General features: G+C 39.5%; 1 protein-coding gene across 1 annotated transcript in view; it reads right to left on the reverse strand.

The window, feature by feature from the left end:
• Positions 1-18,137, reverse strand: part of myo9b (myosin IXb) — a 119,392-nt gene that overhangs the window by 46,977 nt on the left and 54,278 nt on the right. Inside the window, exons 14-15 of the mRNA XM_034182735.1 lie at positions 3,013-3,077; positions 2,648-2,740 (exon numbers count right to left, since the gene is read on the reverse strand). Of these exons, the coding sequence (XP_034038626.1) occupies positions 2,648-2,740; positions 3,013-3,077 (158 nt within the window). The remainder of the gene's footprint in view (positions 1-2,647; positions 2,741-3,012; positions 3,078-18,137) is intronic.

The following is an 18,137-nucleotide window of genomic DNA, read 5'->3' on the forward strand; positions in this document are numbered from 1 at the left end:
GTACTTTTTTTTTATTAATGCATTCATTATTTGAGTTTGTTTTGTGCCTTGATTCCTGACTATTATTATTAATATGATTAATAATGAAAGCGTGATTTTCTTTTTTTTTGGCATATAACTCGCAGGACCTCCCAAACAGGTAAATTAAAAAAAAGAAAGAAAGAAGCAATTTATACTCCAGAACATATGGTAGTATGGAAGCAGAAAAACAGCAATGGCTACAACTAATAAACACAGGCCACCACTGGGAAGAATCTGGATAAAATCTAGAAACATTTCATGTTAAGGGTTTACTGAATATCTACAAGACACATTAGAGAACACTCACACTGGTTTGCTGTGTTACTTGTCAACAGGAATGCTACTTACAGTTACATCATTTTTGCTTGATTTGCTAAAATAAGTTAGTGGGGAGATTCATGTTTTATTAGATGTATTTTTCCTAGTTCTGAGTTGGAAAGTCTAAGTTCCCAGTTTCCACATAAACCTTGAATATTTGTGACAATGATGTGCTGTTGTAGTTTTGTCTGCAAGAAAAGCTGCAAAGCTTTGTTTTAGTGTAAACACATAGAGGTCTGCCAAGTTGGGTTTATCTTTACTATCTGTTGTGATCCTTCGCCTCAGCTTTTAGAATGAAAAACACTTTTTTTTAAACTTAAAGTAGACCTGCATTGAAATAAATGTGGTCAGATCTCAGAAAGAAATAGCTGATATGTATTTATAAGACCCTTATGAATGCAGTAAAGTAAATCTGCAAGCCCAAATTTGTAATTCAGCTGAGAAATCATTTAAAAATGACAAATTTGCAGCTAAAATTTGGCCCTTGGTGAAAACTGTTTGTACATCCGGGACATTGCAGTGACGTCCGGCAGAAGACAGAGCGCTCCCGCCTTCAGTCCGATCCCGCATTGAAATTGATTTTATCTGTTAGTAATGTTACTGTTATACACATCCTGGTTTCAGCATCCAAAAGTAAGCTGCAATGAATGTGAGATACAGCTCTGCATGCTCAGATCAGCGGCGACATCGACAGCGGGCGACGTTCTTCCCCGACGCCTCGCTCTCTGCCTCCGCTGCGCTTACTGAGTCTGCGTGCTTGATAAACGCCGAAGCGGGCCACTCACATCGCCCCCGTGTCTGCTGTGCAGCCGGCACCACGTCCCTGTCTACTGAATGGAGGTGCAGGCAACTTGGCAAAAGTCCAGAGACTATGCTCGCTGTTTCGATGCGGAGTGGCTGGTGACACCTGTTGCTGCAAGGACAGACTTTCCGCAGCGCCGCACGTCTCGGTAATCGGAGCCGCAGAGCTCCGTGGTCGCTGAGAGAGGTTTATATCTTTTTAATGACTTGGACTCTTTGCGGGTCTCGCCTCCGTACCCCGCAACGGTAACCCCGGAGGCGAAAGACAGTAGATTTTCAATGCGACACCACTCAAACAGGCGTATGAAAAAGTCCCCCAAAATAATTTTCAAGCACAAATAAAAGAAATGTGTACTCACCAAACGTGCCACAAGACAATATGAAGTTTTAAAAAAGTAGATCCTTCCGTATAAGACAAGAAAAAGGTGCAGATGGAAACTGACGTAAATCCACAAATTATAGTTGGCGCGCGCAATGCATGCTGGGATAGGGTCTTTTCCTTGACGTCTCGGCAGTGTCCCGGATGTGATGACAGTTTTGCTGCTAAATTTTAGCTGTAAATTTGTCATTTTTAAATGAAGATTTCTCCGTTGAATGACAGATCTGGGCTTGCAGATTTACTTTACTACATTCAGAAGGATCTTATGTGTAAATATAAGTCATTTTTGGTCCAAAGATCTGACTGCATTTATTTCAATGCAGGTCTACTTTAATAGTGATCCTTTGATAAAAAAAGAAAAGAAAATGAAGACAGCCAGATCTGGGCTGTGACTTATCTTCCAAAGTGACTTGTATATGAAAAAGAAAAAACTGAAACTCTATACCCACAAGATGGTACAGCTTACATGCATGACAAGCTGCTGCTGTATACTGAATGAGGTACTTTAGCACTCCAGAGCAGAAGTTGGCAATAACACATTACTAAGCTGGATGCCAACCACCATAAGAGAAAGAAAAAGGAGAAGCAGCAGCAGCTCTGAATGAGAAAAACATTGTCTTAGAGGAAAAAGTGAAAATAAAAATCATGCTCTCAAACTGAAAGGCCACACACTTGAATACAAACAGGGAATCTAAGCATCATACTGCTTGGAACAACAGCTGTTTGGATTGTGTGAACCAAGAAGAGCAATGGCAGGTCAGCTCTACTAAGCTAAGGCAATTTTGCAAGAGAGCAGCCAAAGGGACTAACTACCCGTTAGCTTCTGCTTGGCAACACTATGTTTGTGTTGTAAATAAATAATACACCGGTTAAATGAATTTTGCTTTTTGTTGCCTTAAGCAGTAGTACCACATCTCAAAAATAAATGACTTTGTATGTGCTTTTATTCCCCTCTTCATGATGCATTTTTGGACATGTGACTCATGCTCCGGTAAGACTAGAAACTTGGTAGGTTTGTACCATGTTTCACGCTGAAAGTAACCTTTCACCAGCTCATATGTTAGTTTTGCTTGTAGCATAATTTGAAGGGGGGAAAACAGTTGTCACCTGCTGTGCTTGTACACTTACTTTCTCTTTTCATAATTGGCAAAGATGTCTTCAAATACATCAAGAGGATGCTCATCAGAGCGATCGAAAGAAAAATCCAGTGTCAGACTGTTGCTGAAAAATATCAGAAACTTTTAATTAGTACACTCATTAACAAAGAAATATTTCTGTTTAATACTTTTGTTCCAGTCTGCAGTTTTTTTTTTGTTCCCTGTTTTCAAAAAACTATTAAATCAAAATGAAACATGAATGACTGATAGCTGCACTAAATAAAGATGTATGTCAGACTGAAAAAAGGCTCTACCAAGAGAAAATTAAAGTAAGGGAGAGACATTGAGCTAATGCATGTTAAGTATGAAATAGGGGCGTGTATGTACCTGGAAAGCCTGTCCATCGCACTGCTACGCTGTTTAATATCTTTAAGGCACTTGCGGACTGTATGACTAGCAGACTCTGTGGTAAAAATACAAGCAGTCAACCTACTGTAATGCAATGTTGAATTTCTCATCAAAATGCTTCTCAGAAGGAAAGCAAAACATGTTATTGGAACAGAGGATTGCAAAGGACGATAAACACGAGAGTCATTTAAAAAAATGAAGCATACATGTACGTACACTTCTTACAAATCAAGAAAAGTAAATTAACCCTCAGAGCCATGCAAGAGTATTTTCTAGATTACACCATACATCAAGAAATTCCCCTTTACGGTACTTTCTTCAAGTATAACACCTGTATGTTGCATATCAAAATGTTCAGAAAAATTCCAGTTTTCTAAATGTCAGACACATAATTGTCTGAAACATTGTAAACATATGATCTATTAACAGATACCTGATGAAAAGTTGACCAGGACCCAGAAGTGTAACATTAGGGTTCTGAGGGTTAAATGATAAAGAGCAATCTGACCCCGTTATTGTTGTTGTGTCCTGTAAAAGCATGTCTAACCAATATTTAATGATGGATAATCTAAATGAAATAATCTGCATCACATGACTTATCCACATCTTCTGAGCAGTTACGTATAATACAGTATGCATTTCAATTACTTCAATTAATTCACTAATCATGATATTGCAAAGGAAGCAACTGAACAGAACAATAAATATCACAGATCGATAGCAGTCAGTGTGCACATCACCATAACACACCAAAAACAAAAGAAAATCAAAACTGTGATGAAATATGAAAGAATTTTTGAAGTTTATACAGATGGCATCAACACAATAAATCTGCACTTTTTTTTTTTAAAGTTCTTAATATACATTTTATACCTGACTTGGGCTTTTGGCATCCAATTTTTTTGAAGATGGTGAGGATCTGGATCATAGCCCTGAGAATTCCCCATCGAAAAAGTGCTTCTGGATTGGATGCAACAAGGTGATGCATGAAGACCCGTCTACTGCTCCGTAGCAGTGCAATGACTTCAGGTCGCATGGTGTCTGTATTTTTCTCTTGGAAATCCTGAGAAAGAAGGGAAAGAAAGAATGTGTTAAAATGATACATGCTACTATTTCTGCTGTATTCTGAGGAGATGTGCTGCACTGTATTCTTCTTCATGTGACAATTCAGCATTCTTGGAGGACAGGCATTGTAAACATCACATCTAGTTTCTCTCATTTTCCCCACTTGGTATGATCTGTCAGTGTTACTGTGACCCACACTGTTGCAGTAGTTGAGCTAACTGTACATTTGAAAATTTGAAATGGAAAAAGAGACATTTCATCTTGAGTGTTAGAACAGTAATGTTTGCATTGTGGGAATAATACTTCACCTTAATGTGATATTTGACCTTCCCAGCAAAGTGGTGAATCACAAAGCTATACTCTGTAGCTGCAGCGGGTGCAAAGTAAGGGTTGTCTTGATGACACTGCTTCAACCTGTCCAACAGAGTTTCATCTGTGGTCTGAGGGAGGCTGCAGTAACACAGAAAGAAGCAGCAAGTGGTTCCGAGGCCTACTATTTCCAAGATTTATCCCAGAATTCTGTAACGTGAAGTGGGTCAGATTCATTGACTCCCCCTTAATGGGACGCCAGTCTGATGCCCGTTACTTCAGCAGGCAAGGTCAGTACTCATTTTCAGCTATGTAGATTGAGACCATACAGATAAAGTGTCTGTCCAAGGACAGAGACAAGCAGCGTGACTGGGAATCAACACCACACCTACATATTGGAAGCCCAACTCCTTATTCCACAGAGTTGCCTGCTTTACTACAGTCTACACATACATACAACCCCAGTTCCAATGAAGTTGGGCCGTTGTGTGAAATGTAAACAAAAACAGAATACAATGATTTGCAAATCCTCTTCAACCTATATTCAACTGAATACACCACAAAGACAAGATATTTAATGTTCAAACTGATAGACTTTTTTGTTTTTGTGCAAATATTTGCTCATTTTGAAATGGATGCCTGCAACACGTTTCAAAAAAGTTGGGACAGGGCAACAAAACACTGGGAAAGTTGATGAATGCTCAAAGAACACCTAACTGGAAATAGGTGAGTGTCATGACTGGGTATAAAAGGAGTATCCCTAAAAGTCTCAGCCGTTCACAAGCAAAGGTGGGGCGAGGATCACCACTTTGTGAACAACTGTGTGAAAAAAATAGTCCAACAGTTTAAGAACAATGTTTCTCAGCGTTCAATTGCAAGGAATTTAGGGATTCCATCATCTACAGTCCATAATATAATCAGAAGATTCAGAGAATCTGGAGAACTTTCTAAGTGTAAGCTGCAAGGCTGAAAACCAACACTGAATGCCCGTGACCTTCGATCCCTCAGGCGGCACTGCATTATAAACCGACATCATTATGTAAAGGATCTTACCGCGTGGGCTCAGAACACTTCAGAAAACCATTGTCAGTTAACACATTTCGTCGTTACAGCTACAAGTGCAAGTTAAACTTCTACCATGCAAAGCGAAAGCCAAACATCAACAACATCCAGAAATGGCGCCGCCTTTTCTGGGCCCGAACTCATTTGAAATGGACAGATGAAAAGTGGAAAAGTGTGCTGTGGTCTGATGAGTCCACATTTCAAATTGTTTTTGGAAATCATGGACATTGTGTCCTCCGGACAAAAGAGGAAAAAGACCATCCAGATTGCTACCAGCGCAAAGTTCAAAAGCCAGCATCTGTGATGGTATGGGGGTGTGTTAGTGCCCATGGCATGGGTAACTTACACATCTGTGATGGCACCATCAATGCTGAAAGGCACATCCAGGTTTTGGAGCAACACATGCTGCCATCCAAGCAACGTCTTTTTCAGAGACGTCCCTGCTTATTTCAGCAAAACAATGGCAAGCCACATTCTGCACGTGTTACAACAGCATGGCTTCAAAGTAAAAGAGTGCAGGTACTGGACTGGCCTGCCTGCAGTCAGACATGTTGCCCCCTGAAAATGTGTGGCGCATTATGAATCGCAAAATATGACAACAGAGACCCGGACTGTTGAGCAACTGAAGTCATACATCAAGCAAGAATGGGAAAGAATTCCGCCTACAAAGCTTCAACAATTAGTGTCCTCAGTTCCCAAATGCTTATTGAGTGTTGTTACAAGGAAAGGTGATGTAACACAGTGGTAAACATAGCACTGTCCCAGCTTTTTTGAAACGTGTTGCAGGCATCCATTTCACAATGAGCAAATATTTGCACAAAAAGAATAAAGTTTATCAGTTTGAACATTAAATATCTTGTCTTTGTGGTGTATTCAACTGAATATAGGTTGAAGAGTAGACTGTCCAGTAAGTGTGTTATAATGCCTTTATTTAACATGTTCACTTCTAGTTTTGACAACCTAACGGCAAACAAAACCTCAAGCACCCCCTGTGATTTCTGGTGCGTCCATGAGGAGGCTCAGATCTCAGGATGGAAACCAGGGGTTTACAATATTTATCCAAAGATCTCTGTTAAATTGTTATAACCAAGACTACCAAGACTGCACAGTTTGTCAGTATCTTCTGCACACACAGGTTTTATTTTCCTTTAGAGTAGAAGATGACCATCAAACAAAAATCAAGGAAATCACAGGATGGCGTGTTGTTGCAAATGTCACATACTTGCTCTCCTCATCCAGCAGGTTAAAGAGTCCAGTCAGTTTCTGACTGAAAAGCTGAATGCAGTCACTGTTGTCAGTGTAGTAGACGCTCTGCCAGGTGATGCCCTCTGCCACATAATCTGCCTGCAAACAATTTTCAACACAGTCACAATATTACTTTTGCCGTATGTAACCTGTTTGTCTATGGTGCACTAATGCAGAGAGGTAATGACAAATCCAGAGGAGAATGAAATATTTGTATTAATTTAAAAAGAATGAACAATGAATACAGCAAGCACAGTGGTTAGAACATCCATTAATTTACATTTAGAATGTCTAAATAGGAAATCATTAAAAAAGTAAATAATGAGTAATGCATCTTTAATAATAATATTAACTAGCAATGAATGTATCCATAGTATTAATCAAAGCTTTGAAAACATTTTAAGAACAGAATATTTTCAAAAACACCTACTTGTTTAAGCTCAAAGATGTGCTGGTTAATGTAATGCTGTAGGTTCTCATTGGTGTAGTTTATGCACAACTGCTCAAAACTGTTTGTTTGCAGATTTTCAAATCCAAACATATCCAGGATACCAATGGACAAACACTAAACAAACAAACACATGCACAAACAAAAGAAGTCAATTCAATCGAGACTACAAGTATACTACAACACAAAACATACAATAACACATAATGGAAATTTAATGACTTAAATGTTCAGGAGTAATACTGTCGAAATGATCAATGAGTCATAATCTGAGATATAGTTCATTTTACAGTTGCTTTTTTGGTACAGAAACACACTTTTAGGATAAATACGGCATGCAATGTTATTCTTTCAATATAGCACATCTGAAAACCTTCTCCTTAACATTTGGATAAACAATTTTACATATTACTAAAACTCACAGAGACAGACTCCTCCATATCTCGCCTATTCAGCAGAGCGTGGTTAATGTGAAGGACAATCCAGTCAAATAGAGCACTGTACAAAGACTTGGCAATGGAGTCCCGCATTTTGGTGGCCCTAAATGCACAGAAACAAACGGGATCAAACAAACGAACACTAAAAATGTCTCTCACACCAAACTCCAAACAAACAAAAAAAGCAGTAATTTTCATCCACAGATTACTAAACAACACTTTTCAAAGTCAAATAATTAGGAGGTAATATGAGTTGACCAACAGCTGAATAACGAAAAAAAAATGCAAGGAGACGTTGACATAATTTCTATCATCAAATTTAAACTGGCACTTGAAAAACACTTATTTATACCTCTTGTAGTGTGTACTGTAAAACTACTGTGTCAGTGGTGAATGCAGCTCTCCTCTTGGTCAAAGCTTGCACAAGGAGCTCCTTTTTCACCTGAAACAGAAACAGCCAAAACAGCTCATCATCATTCCAAGACCCACACCATAACATATCCTCTTGACTACCGGGAAATTATATATTTGGAAGTTGGTAGTCAAGCGGTTAAAACACAACAAAACAAGTGGATTATGAATCAAATCAGTGACATGTCAATCTCTTCTTTCAAATTCACCCATTTCTGAAGATGTGCAGTGATAACAGGAAGTGTTTTTTTCAGCTTGTACATATTTAGAATCATACCTTGAGGAGATCACAAGTGTGGTGAGGACTTCAGCAGGTCCAACCTCCAAGACCTGAGTTTCATCTGACTGAGTGTATGTCACATTACCCAGGTGCAGGATTGCAGAGAGAACGGAAAATATCCTATATTGCACACAAAAAATACACAATGGCTTTTAGGTGGCGTCACATGTCTTCAAATGGCTATACTTGAGGTTCTTGTTTGAAGGGCCAAAGAAACTAAGCGTCTGCATGCAGATCCAAATGTCCAATTAGAACATTTAACCATTAAAAGATGGTCCACATGGTCCAGTTTGATCTTCAGAGCAGTGTCACACAAGCAAGACCTCAGTCCCCAGCAATATTTCCACTGGATTCAAGTGAGGCACACTTAAATTGACCTCAGGACAGGGAGCTGGGCGATGCAAAGCTTTCATGCAGAAATGGGGATACAGTGAGGAAGGACAAACTGTATCATTGAGGGAAGGATGAGATGATGCAACATCTGCTGGCCTGCTTCCATTTGACAGAACCCAGCACCTGTAAAGACCTGGAAATGTTAAACCTCTAAGACAGACTATGCACTGGGCTGTGACCCAAGAAGAAGAAATGAATCTTTCAGAGGCAGCAGACAAACCAGTTCAAGGGATATCTTGAAATTTCTATGATTTTTTTTCTTCCTCTATAACATCCATCCCATCTCTATGGGAACCACCACCTTGTGGTGGAGAGGGTTTGTGTGCCCCTATGAACCTGAGAACTGTGTTATCTGGAGCCTTCATGCTCCTGGCAGGGGTCTCATGGTAGTAAACTGATCTTGGGCGAGGGGCCAGACTAGAATGGTTCACAAACACTCCATGAAAATGAGGCAAAGGAATGTGACCCGGCCTGGAAGAAGCCCAGGGCCCCCATCTGGAGCCAGGCCTGGACAGAGTGCCCATCAGTGAGCGCCTGGTGGCCAGGCTTGCCACAAAGCCCATATGGACAGAGCCGGAAAGACAACGTGGACCTTCCATCTCCACCCTGGGGGCTCACCACTTGCAGGGGGAACTGCTGGGCTCGTGTGCGCTGTCCTATGTGTAGCAGTGAAAGTTGAGGGCCTCAATGGACCAGACCCAGGTGGCAGAGGCCAGCTTTGGGGGTGTGGAATGCCACCTCGCTATGGGGGAAGGAGCTGGAGCTCGTGCAGGAGGTGGAACACTACCAGTTAGATGTGGTGGGCTTGCCTCCACGCACAGTATTGGCTCCAGAACCATTCTCCTTAACAGGGGTGGACCTTATTCTTCTCTGGAGTTTGCCCGGGTGTGAGACACTGGGCAGGTGTGGAGATACAAGTCCATGGCTGAGCGCCGGTCGCTACACTGGAGTTTACCCTGGTAGATGAGAGGGTCTCCCCTCTGTGCTTTCGGGTTGCGGGGGGAGAAAACTCTGACTGTTCTTTGTGTGTATGCACCGAACAGCAGTTCGGAGTATTCGGCCTTCCTGGAGTGCCTGAATGGAGTCCTGTATGGGTTCCAGTAGGGGACTCCACTGTTCTGCTGGGGGACTTCAACACACAAGTGAGCAATGGCAGAGACCCTGGAGAGGTGTGATTGGGATGAACGGCCTCCCTGATCTAAACCCAAGCAGTCGTTTGTTATTGGACTTTTGTGCTCGTCATGGGCTGTCCATAACGAACACCGTTGCTCATAGGTGTATGTAATACCAGAGCACCCGATGATTGATGTTGTGATCGTATCATCTGATCTGAGGCTGCATGTTCTGGACACTTTGGTAAAGAAGGGGGCAGAGTTGTCAAATGATCACACTTCAGCGATCCCAGGACCTTCTTGCTGCAAGGCAATTAATTAACTAATTCACTTTAATATGAAACAAGTCTATTTTCTTGGTCTGTTTCACAGCGTGGTACCGATGCAGGAAAACTGGCGAGTGAACTCATGGTACAAGTTTGAATAAGAAATTAATTCCTTGTCTTTAAATATGCAATGTCTATTTTATTCAGAAAAATCTCAGCAATGTACATCATGAATGTACAGTTTGCAGACTAATGATATTAGATGATGTAAACAATGCTAGTCCAGCAGGAGCTTACACCAGCACAATAATGGCAATGGCGTGCCACCACCAAGTATCATGAATATTTGGGCAGCCCTATACCAGAGCATAACTTTCCTATTCTGAACTGGTACAACAGTATCAACAAATTTATCAATCAAACATCAAGTGGACATGTTGATTTTTCTTCTTTTTTTTTTAAGCTTTCCAGAGTTAATATAATGCTCCTGTGACCAGTCTTGTGAAAGCCTTGTGTCAATCTTTGAAATGTTACTACAGTTTGAAGACACAGACATCTTACGCAGCCAATTGATGATGTTAAAATCAAGCCATTAACTGGTTCACAGTACATTTGGATTAATGTAATCATATCTATGACTTTAAAAACATTTTTAGTTGCATCAGTTAATTGTTACATCCCTAGTAGACTGTTCCCCGTAAAAGTAAGTAGTCTCATGTGGTAAAATGGATTTAGTCTCAATTATTATTATTGTTATTTGTAGCCAACCAGATCAATCAGGTCAATTAACAAAACTTAGCAAAACTTCCAACACAACAGAAAAACGGCTTCTTAAGGAATACCTTCATTAGAGTAAAATACATTCTTTTCTGAGTGCATTACTGTCATGTTTTCAAGTGTACAGTAATCTGACAAATTATTTATCGATTCAGTGTGGTTAATGACCAAAGGAATTAACCCTTAAGTTCTAAGTTATGCTGTTGAAGCAGTTACTTTTTGGCCTCGTCTTGAGCACTCAGGTACTTGCTAGCATGACGCGGCTGCTGCATATTTCACTCCTGTTTGACGGATAACAAGCTGTGACCTGCTGCTGTCACCAATAAAGGCAGCAGTAATGTAGAAACTGTTGGAAAGTGTTGCTTCATCAGTGTGATCAGATGAAACAGCAAATATTACTGAGCTGAGAAACGCAGTGAATGCTTGTCGTCAAGTAGTTTATCAGGTCAAGCTCAAATATTCCTGCATACCTTAGTTTTCCTTACTCCCACTGAACACCAGGGAGTGGAATTTACTGTGATAACATACTTTACTGAGACAGTCTAAATCTTTCTAGTATTTTACTGTGCTCTTTGTGACAAACCAAAATATTTAGTACTTTAAATTTTCTTACATAACATTTGGCAGACAGATTAAATATGGCATTAGTCTGGATTTCCAGACTAATTCTTCATTTTACAAATTACATTAACTACTAGGCTGAATTTGCTTACTAAAAAGGTTTTTAATGCGTCATGTTCTGACTGGAAAAGTTATACTATGCCATGCTAACAACAGCTGGCTTCATCTATGCTGCACTTTCTGCTACTGAATGTGATGCTGCCCCCAGTGGTGAACAAAAGGCAAACAACGCTGGTGAACATCCCTGGTTTTTCATGAAATATGTATTTGAAAATAAGCAATTACACTTTTTGGCTTATTGTAATAAGGGGTGGTGGCCAAGTGGTTACCAGATAGAAACCAAGTGCGCTTGGTTTCAGTGCAGAAGGTTCCGGGTTCAAATCCCACCCGTGCCACATTTCTCCATGTAATGTGGAGTTGCGTCAGGAAGGGCATCCAGCGTAAACCTGCGCCAATTCAACATGCAGATCCACCTTGGATTTGCTGTGGCGACCAAGAAAATCCAAAGCTCCTGACCAAGCTCCCTTGTTTGCAGCAAACAAGGGAGCAGCCGAAGGGACTTTGTAATATATCATGGAAAATGAATGTATACAGTAAACAACCTGAGGCTAACTGACATAGACCCAGCCAGATGGAGCAGATCGTAGCAGGCCACAACAGATGGCGCTATATAGTTAGGTGGGTCTAACAAAGGCCCAGACAAAATGAAAGAAACAGCTAGAATCAACAAGACAGAAACGAAAGGGAGACAGCACCCAAGAACTCCTCTGGCTTTGTATGTCCACAGTGTGGTCCAAAGCTATACAAGACGTTGCCATGGTCCTAATTCCAGAGCGCTACCACTCATCAACCAAGATGGAAGGATGCCTTCAGTAAACAAACAACTATACTGAATGTATTGTATTGCACAGAAGACAACCGTGCTAGCCATAAGCCATTGTGCTACCTTATTCTAATTTATCATGGAAAACAAATATAAAAACAAAGAACTGCATTGGACTATATTCACTGGACTACATCCAGAGATGGGTGTAGTGTGTGCTTCTGCTACCCTCCTGTCCACCAGCAAATTTCCTGTATATGCATTTTGTAAAATGTATCGGTAGCATGGCCCAAACAGAGGGTCACCCCTTTTGAGTTTGGTCTGCGTGAGGTTTCTTCTCTCAAATCACCAGAGGGAGTTTTTCCTTACCACTGTCGCCTGTGTGCTTGCTCTGGGGGTTGGTAAGGTTAGACCTAGAGCTGAAACAACTAATCGAGTTAATCGATTAAAATTGATTATTAAAATAGTTGTCAACTAATTAAGTCATCGATTAGTTACTAATAACTTTGTTTTACCGCAAATGTTTCATTTCTTCCATATAATCAACCGAGCTTTGCTTTGAATCTTGAACCAATGGAGTGCTTCGACCTGCTGCTTCGTTGGTTTCATTTGTTTTATTTCGCTTATCTTAATTTTTCCCCACTAAATCCCTACAGAGCATATGTCTGTGAGGAATATTTACTTTTTATGTTGAACTGACCTGTTATTGTCTTCTGAAGTTAATAGATGTATTTTATGCTAACGCCGTTGCTAATGCGTTAGCATGTCTATGGCATTTTCAATGTTAAAGTTAGCATTAAGCTGCTGGCATTTCAGCATGTTTTTGCATTTGTTTTTTGTATAATAATTAATGGCTCAGCGTTTTGTCGTAAAAGAGTCAAATGTATTACAAATTATAATATTTTTACATTTATTTTATTTATATATTAATAATAGCAACAATAATAATCGTAATAATAACTAATAATGCTACAATACAATTTTAGAGAAAGAGACATGAGTCATGTGTGTCATTGTGAAATGACCACATGGTTTACAAGTTATACAGAGAATGTTGCACATATAATGATCAGGCTACAGTTTTTGATTTTTATGGTTAACTGTGTATGCTAATTGCTCACTTGCAGCAACAAATACCTCTTTTTTTCACCATATATTTTATAACATATGTTTCAATGTTGTTTTATGGCAACTCAGCACTTTGATAAAGCAATGTCATTTGAAATAATTATTTTTGTTCTTTAGTATAAACTGTTTTATTCTTTATTATTTTATATTTCAACAGCCAAGGGACATTTGGCGATTTGTTGATTTTCAAGTATTTTAAGTTTTCAAATAATGTTCTGTTAAATAAAGTGATGGAAGGAGAGAACAACTGTTTCCCTGTCAGGAAAGATGACTTTAAGCTTGCTTTCAGCTTGTTTTCATCTTGGAATATAATCGTGCCATGGAATTAATATACATGCTGTTGGATTAAACTGCACAGTACCTTCCAGAGTAAAGAGGTCATACCAGACTTTTCCATTGTAAATGGGGAGGCCCACGGAATGAACTCGGTGGTGAAGATGAGGGAATATGTCTAAGAATGATTCTAACATGACAAGTATGATCAAATGAAGTATTAATGTGTTAAAATTGAGTTGATTAGAAAAAGTATGTTACAAATAAGTGAAATGAATGATTATATGAGTTGTTTTTCATAAAGAGTGCAGAGTCAGAGAAAAGAGGAAGTGAGAAGATGACGTAAGCAGGGCAAAAAGCTGATGTTAAACAACTGATCAAATGATTAAAATGTTAGTAAATATGAAATGAGAATGTTTGTATATGATCATATGAATAGGTTTTATGTAAAAGAGAGTTGTAATGAAATGATTGAATATGATTGATGTGATTTTGAAGAAATGATTTAAAAGAATGAATTCTCAGAAAAGCTGAAGTGTTACAAAAAAGGAACTTGAGAAATAATTACTGGTAGGGCTGCGGGGATTTCCAGTAAAGCGGAAGGAGAAGGGAGGAGGTTTTGAGTCAACAGTGTCCCCATGGTAACCAAGATCATCTGAGACGACTGGAGTCAAGAACATATATAACCTGTTGAAATACCAGTAAACGGGGTTATTCTTCCAGGAGAGTGTGCTGTTGTCACTACTCCCCTGCTACGAGGAGATCACAAGACTTGACCATCTTGTAAGCAGCAATTGGAATCGTGGAGTGAGAGGACTGGAGCCATGAAAGATCATTTGAGAGAGATTTCAACTCCTACTCAGGCCGTCCAGTCACGGAGTAGCAGAACAATGGAGAGTAACCACTGGCCTTAAGTCTGAGTGGGGAATGTTCAACGATTTCTCTCTCAAGGAACATCACTGCATACCAAATGGATTAGATCTACTTTTGGTTGATTGAAGACGGAATAAATTCTTATGTGGTTAACTTCCTAAAGGATTACAACATCACACAGGATCGTGGTCAGCAACGATTAATAGCTGATGAAGAGGAAATCAAGTTCATCGAGCTGGGGACCCTAACCTCAAAAACCTCCTTCCCTCACTCCTAGAAAAATTGTTAAGTCAATCCAGTCCCAGTCGAAGTAAGATCAGTCAGAATTATTGAATTGAAAACAAAAATCTCTGCCAATCATTATTCTAATTATACTTGAATTACTGTTGTGAAATTATCATCATATAACCTATTTTGATTATGTTATCAGCACTTGCAAAACCTGCAATAAAATTCCAAGCATGCAGTTAAAGTGTTAAGGCTAGGACATTGGATTATTGATGCTTCTTAAGGTGTAAAAGTTAAAGTTTATTGGGTGTACAACATCAAAAGGCTCTAAAAGGTTAGTCTGGTTTTTTAATGAAAATAACACATCCTGGGGACTCATTGTACGAGTCACTAAATTTAAAATCTAGCAACATTCCAAGAGCCCTGATCCATAAGAGGAGAGCTGCCGTTAACGGGCGTGGCCGGTTCGTATCCTGGTTCCTGAGAAGGCTATTCGACCGGGGTGCGAGATCAGCTTCAACAGGGTGGATGTCCGGATGGAGGCAGTGAGCAGCTAGACGAATCTCCTCGCCACCAGCTTGAACAGCCTTTGTGCAGCCCTGCCGGGTAATACCCGTGGAGACACGAAGGTCGGACCCCAGAGACGGAGAGCTGGTTTTGTACAAAACACTCATCGGCGCGGTGACGGTGTGCCGTGTATCTAAAAAGCAGGATCTGACACCTGGCACATTTTTAAAAAATTCCCCGCTAATCCGATTAATCGCGCCGAAACCCCATCAGATTAATCGATGATCCAAATAATCTTTTGTTGCAGCCCTAGTAGACCTTACTTGTGTGAAGCGCCGTGAGGCAACTTTGTTGTGATTTGGTGCTATATAAATGAAATAAATTGAAACTGACTATACTGCATTGCACTGAATTGAATCACATTAAATCAAGTCTTTCTACCACAAAAATATAATTCCTGAACAGAATCGTAGCCCATGTTTCTTTATGGATATCAGATCAATCAGTAATGCAGAAAGATGATGCACACCCTGAATACATACAGTTTCTTTGTGGAAGCCAGGAAGCCAACCATCTCCATAGCTTGATGGAGTCTCTTGTATTCCTGACGAAGTATCTCCTTATCATCCAAGTAAAGGTCATCCTGCAAAACAGCCAGACGAGATACGCAGACAGAGGAGTTAAGAGGCAACAGAACTCATTACACCGATAAAGCAAACATGTTTTCAATCTAAGCTGTCCACAGCTTAGATGGGGCCTTTTCTGCTGTTGCTCCTAAATTTTGGAACAGTTTGCCTTTGGGTATCAGAGAGGCACCTTCACTGGCCACTTTTAGGGGTCGTCTTAATTCCTACCTTTTTTCTTTGGCTTTTGAACGCAGCAAGACTTAGTTTTTAGATTTTAAATTCATTAATTTGTTTAAATATGTGTTAATATTTATTTTCATTTATTTATTAAATTTATTTTATTTAATATTTTAAATGTATGTTTTAGTGTACAGCACTTTGGGTCAGCTGGAGCTGTAGTAAAATGTTTTATAAATAAAGATGGTACAGTATTAATATTTTGCAAATACATTTCACAGCAAATTTGTCAGATTTCCCAGGTTGCAGTCAGAATGGTAGTTCAGTTTCCTAAAGTCATTGATTGTGTTAGTAAAACTGAACTGACTGACAATCATACTGAACTCAGAGTAATCTCTATTACTTACTCCAACAAAGCAACTTTTACCACTCACATCTGTTTGTTGGTTTTACTCAATAAAACTGAACCAATTATCATGAAACTTAGTGAAAGGCTTAGGACTGCAAATCAGTAACATTTTCAATTGGGGTTCAATAAAGATGTGAAAGCGGAATATACCGTATTTGCGCATTTGAGGGTCCAGGTTTGTGCATGCCCATCCTCTTATTTTTTTTTTGAAGAAAGTTCGTTTGACACCCACCCAAAATTAAATTATTTTTCAAATTAAAGGTTATTAAATGCCCACCTAAAACAAATTAATTCCATGACCCCCAACACATTGCAAAAAGCACATAATGAGTTTTCATGATGTTTTTCTCATTTCTTCTGCGTCTGACTTGTGATGACATCATCCATTTGACCTGTGCTTTGAGAGATTTTTGTGCCAGAAACAGGAAGTGTTGAGTTTGTGTTCATTTTTGTCAGACATCCTGTAAGTAATTTTTCTATCCGTAAAATGAGTTCCTTGTCAGAAGATGTCTTCAAAGTTCCTCAGAAAGTTTTGTGTGTGTTCAAAACTTTGAGGGGTGTTCAGATGGAGATCTTTCCTGTGAGAGCGGGACACAGTGAGCACATGCAGCACTTCTGGACGTGAACAGAGAAAAATGAGTTCACGTGTTGACCGTGACAGACTGGATGGTCCACTGTTTTCAAAGAAGCTGACTGGAAACTTGCAGCTGTTTTATATTAACGAGGAGGAAAAAATGGCACACAAATGGATTATTTAACTGCAGAGTCGCCTGGATTTAAACAGGCAGGAACTTTTGAAGCTTCCATGAGAGCCAGAGTTTTCTGCTTTAATATAACACTGTGTAAAATGTTTCAAGTAAATTATTGTCTGTGTGGTTAATACAGAAAACTGACCACGTACGTCATGTCACTTTTCTTTTTTGCTGCCGAGATGAAAAACGACCCAACATCATCTGACAAGGAACACATTTAAAAAACAACAAAAGAATAGGGGAAAAAAACAGGTGATTTATTCTTGATTTGTGAGGAAATCAAACATCTTATTGAAATGGGCGATCCGAGTTTGTACAAATGCCCCTTCAGGTGGAATTTCACACTAAGAGCGAATACGGTGTGTGTATATACAGTGAGGAAAATAAGCATTTGAACACCTGCGATTTTGCAAGTTCTCCCACTTAGAAATCATGGAGGGGTCTGAAATTTTCATCTTAGGTGCATGTCCACTGTGAGAGACATAATCAAAAAAAAAAAAAAAAAAAAATAGTAATTCCGGAAATCACAATGTATGATTTTTTTAATAATTTACTTGTATGTTACTGCTGCAAATAAGTATTTGAGCACCTAACCAGGAAGAATTCTGGCTCTCACAGACCTGTTAATTTTTCTTTAAGAAGCCCTCTTATTCTACACTCTTTACCTGTATTAATTGTACCTGTTTGAACTTGTTACCTGTATAAAAAGACACCTGTTCACACACTCAATCAATCACACTCCAACCTGTCCACCATAGCCAATACCAAAGAGCTGTCTAAGGACACCAGGGACAAAACTGTAGACCTGTACAAGGCTGGGATGGACTACAGGACAACAGGCAAGGAGCTTGGTAGAAGACAACAATTGTTATGATTATTTATTAGAAAGTG

The sequence above is a fragment of the Thalassophryne amazonica genome, chromosome 12 (assembly GCF_902500255.1).
Source record: "Thalassophryne amazonica chromosome 12, fThaAma1.1, whole genome shotgun sequence".
Classification (NCBI taxonomy): domain Eukaryota; kingdom Metazoa; phylum Chordata; class Actinopteri; order Batrachoidiformes; family Batrachoididae; genus Thalassophryne; species Thalassophryne amazonica.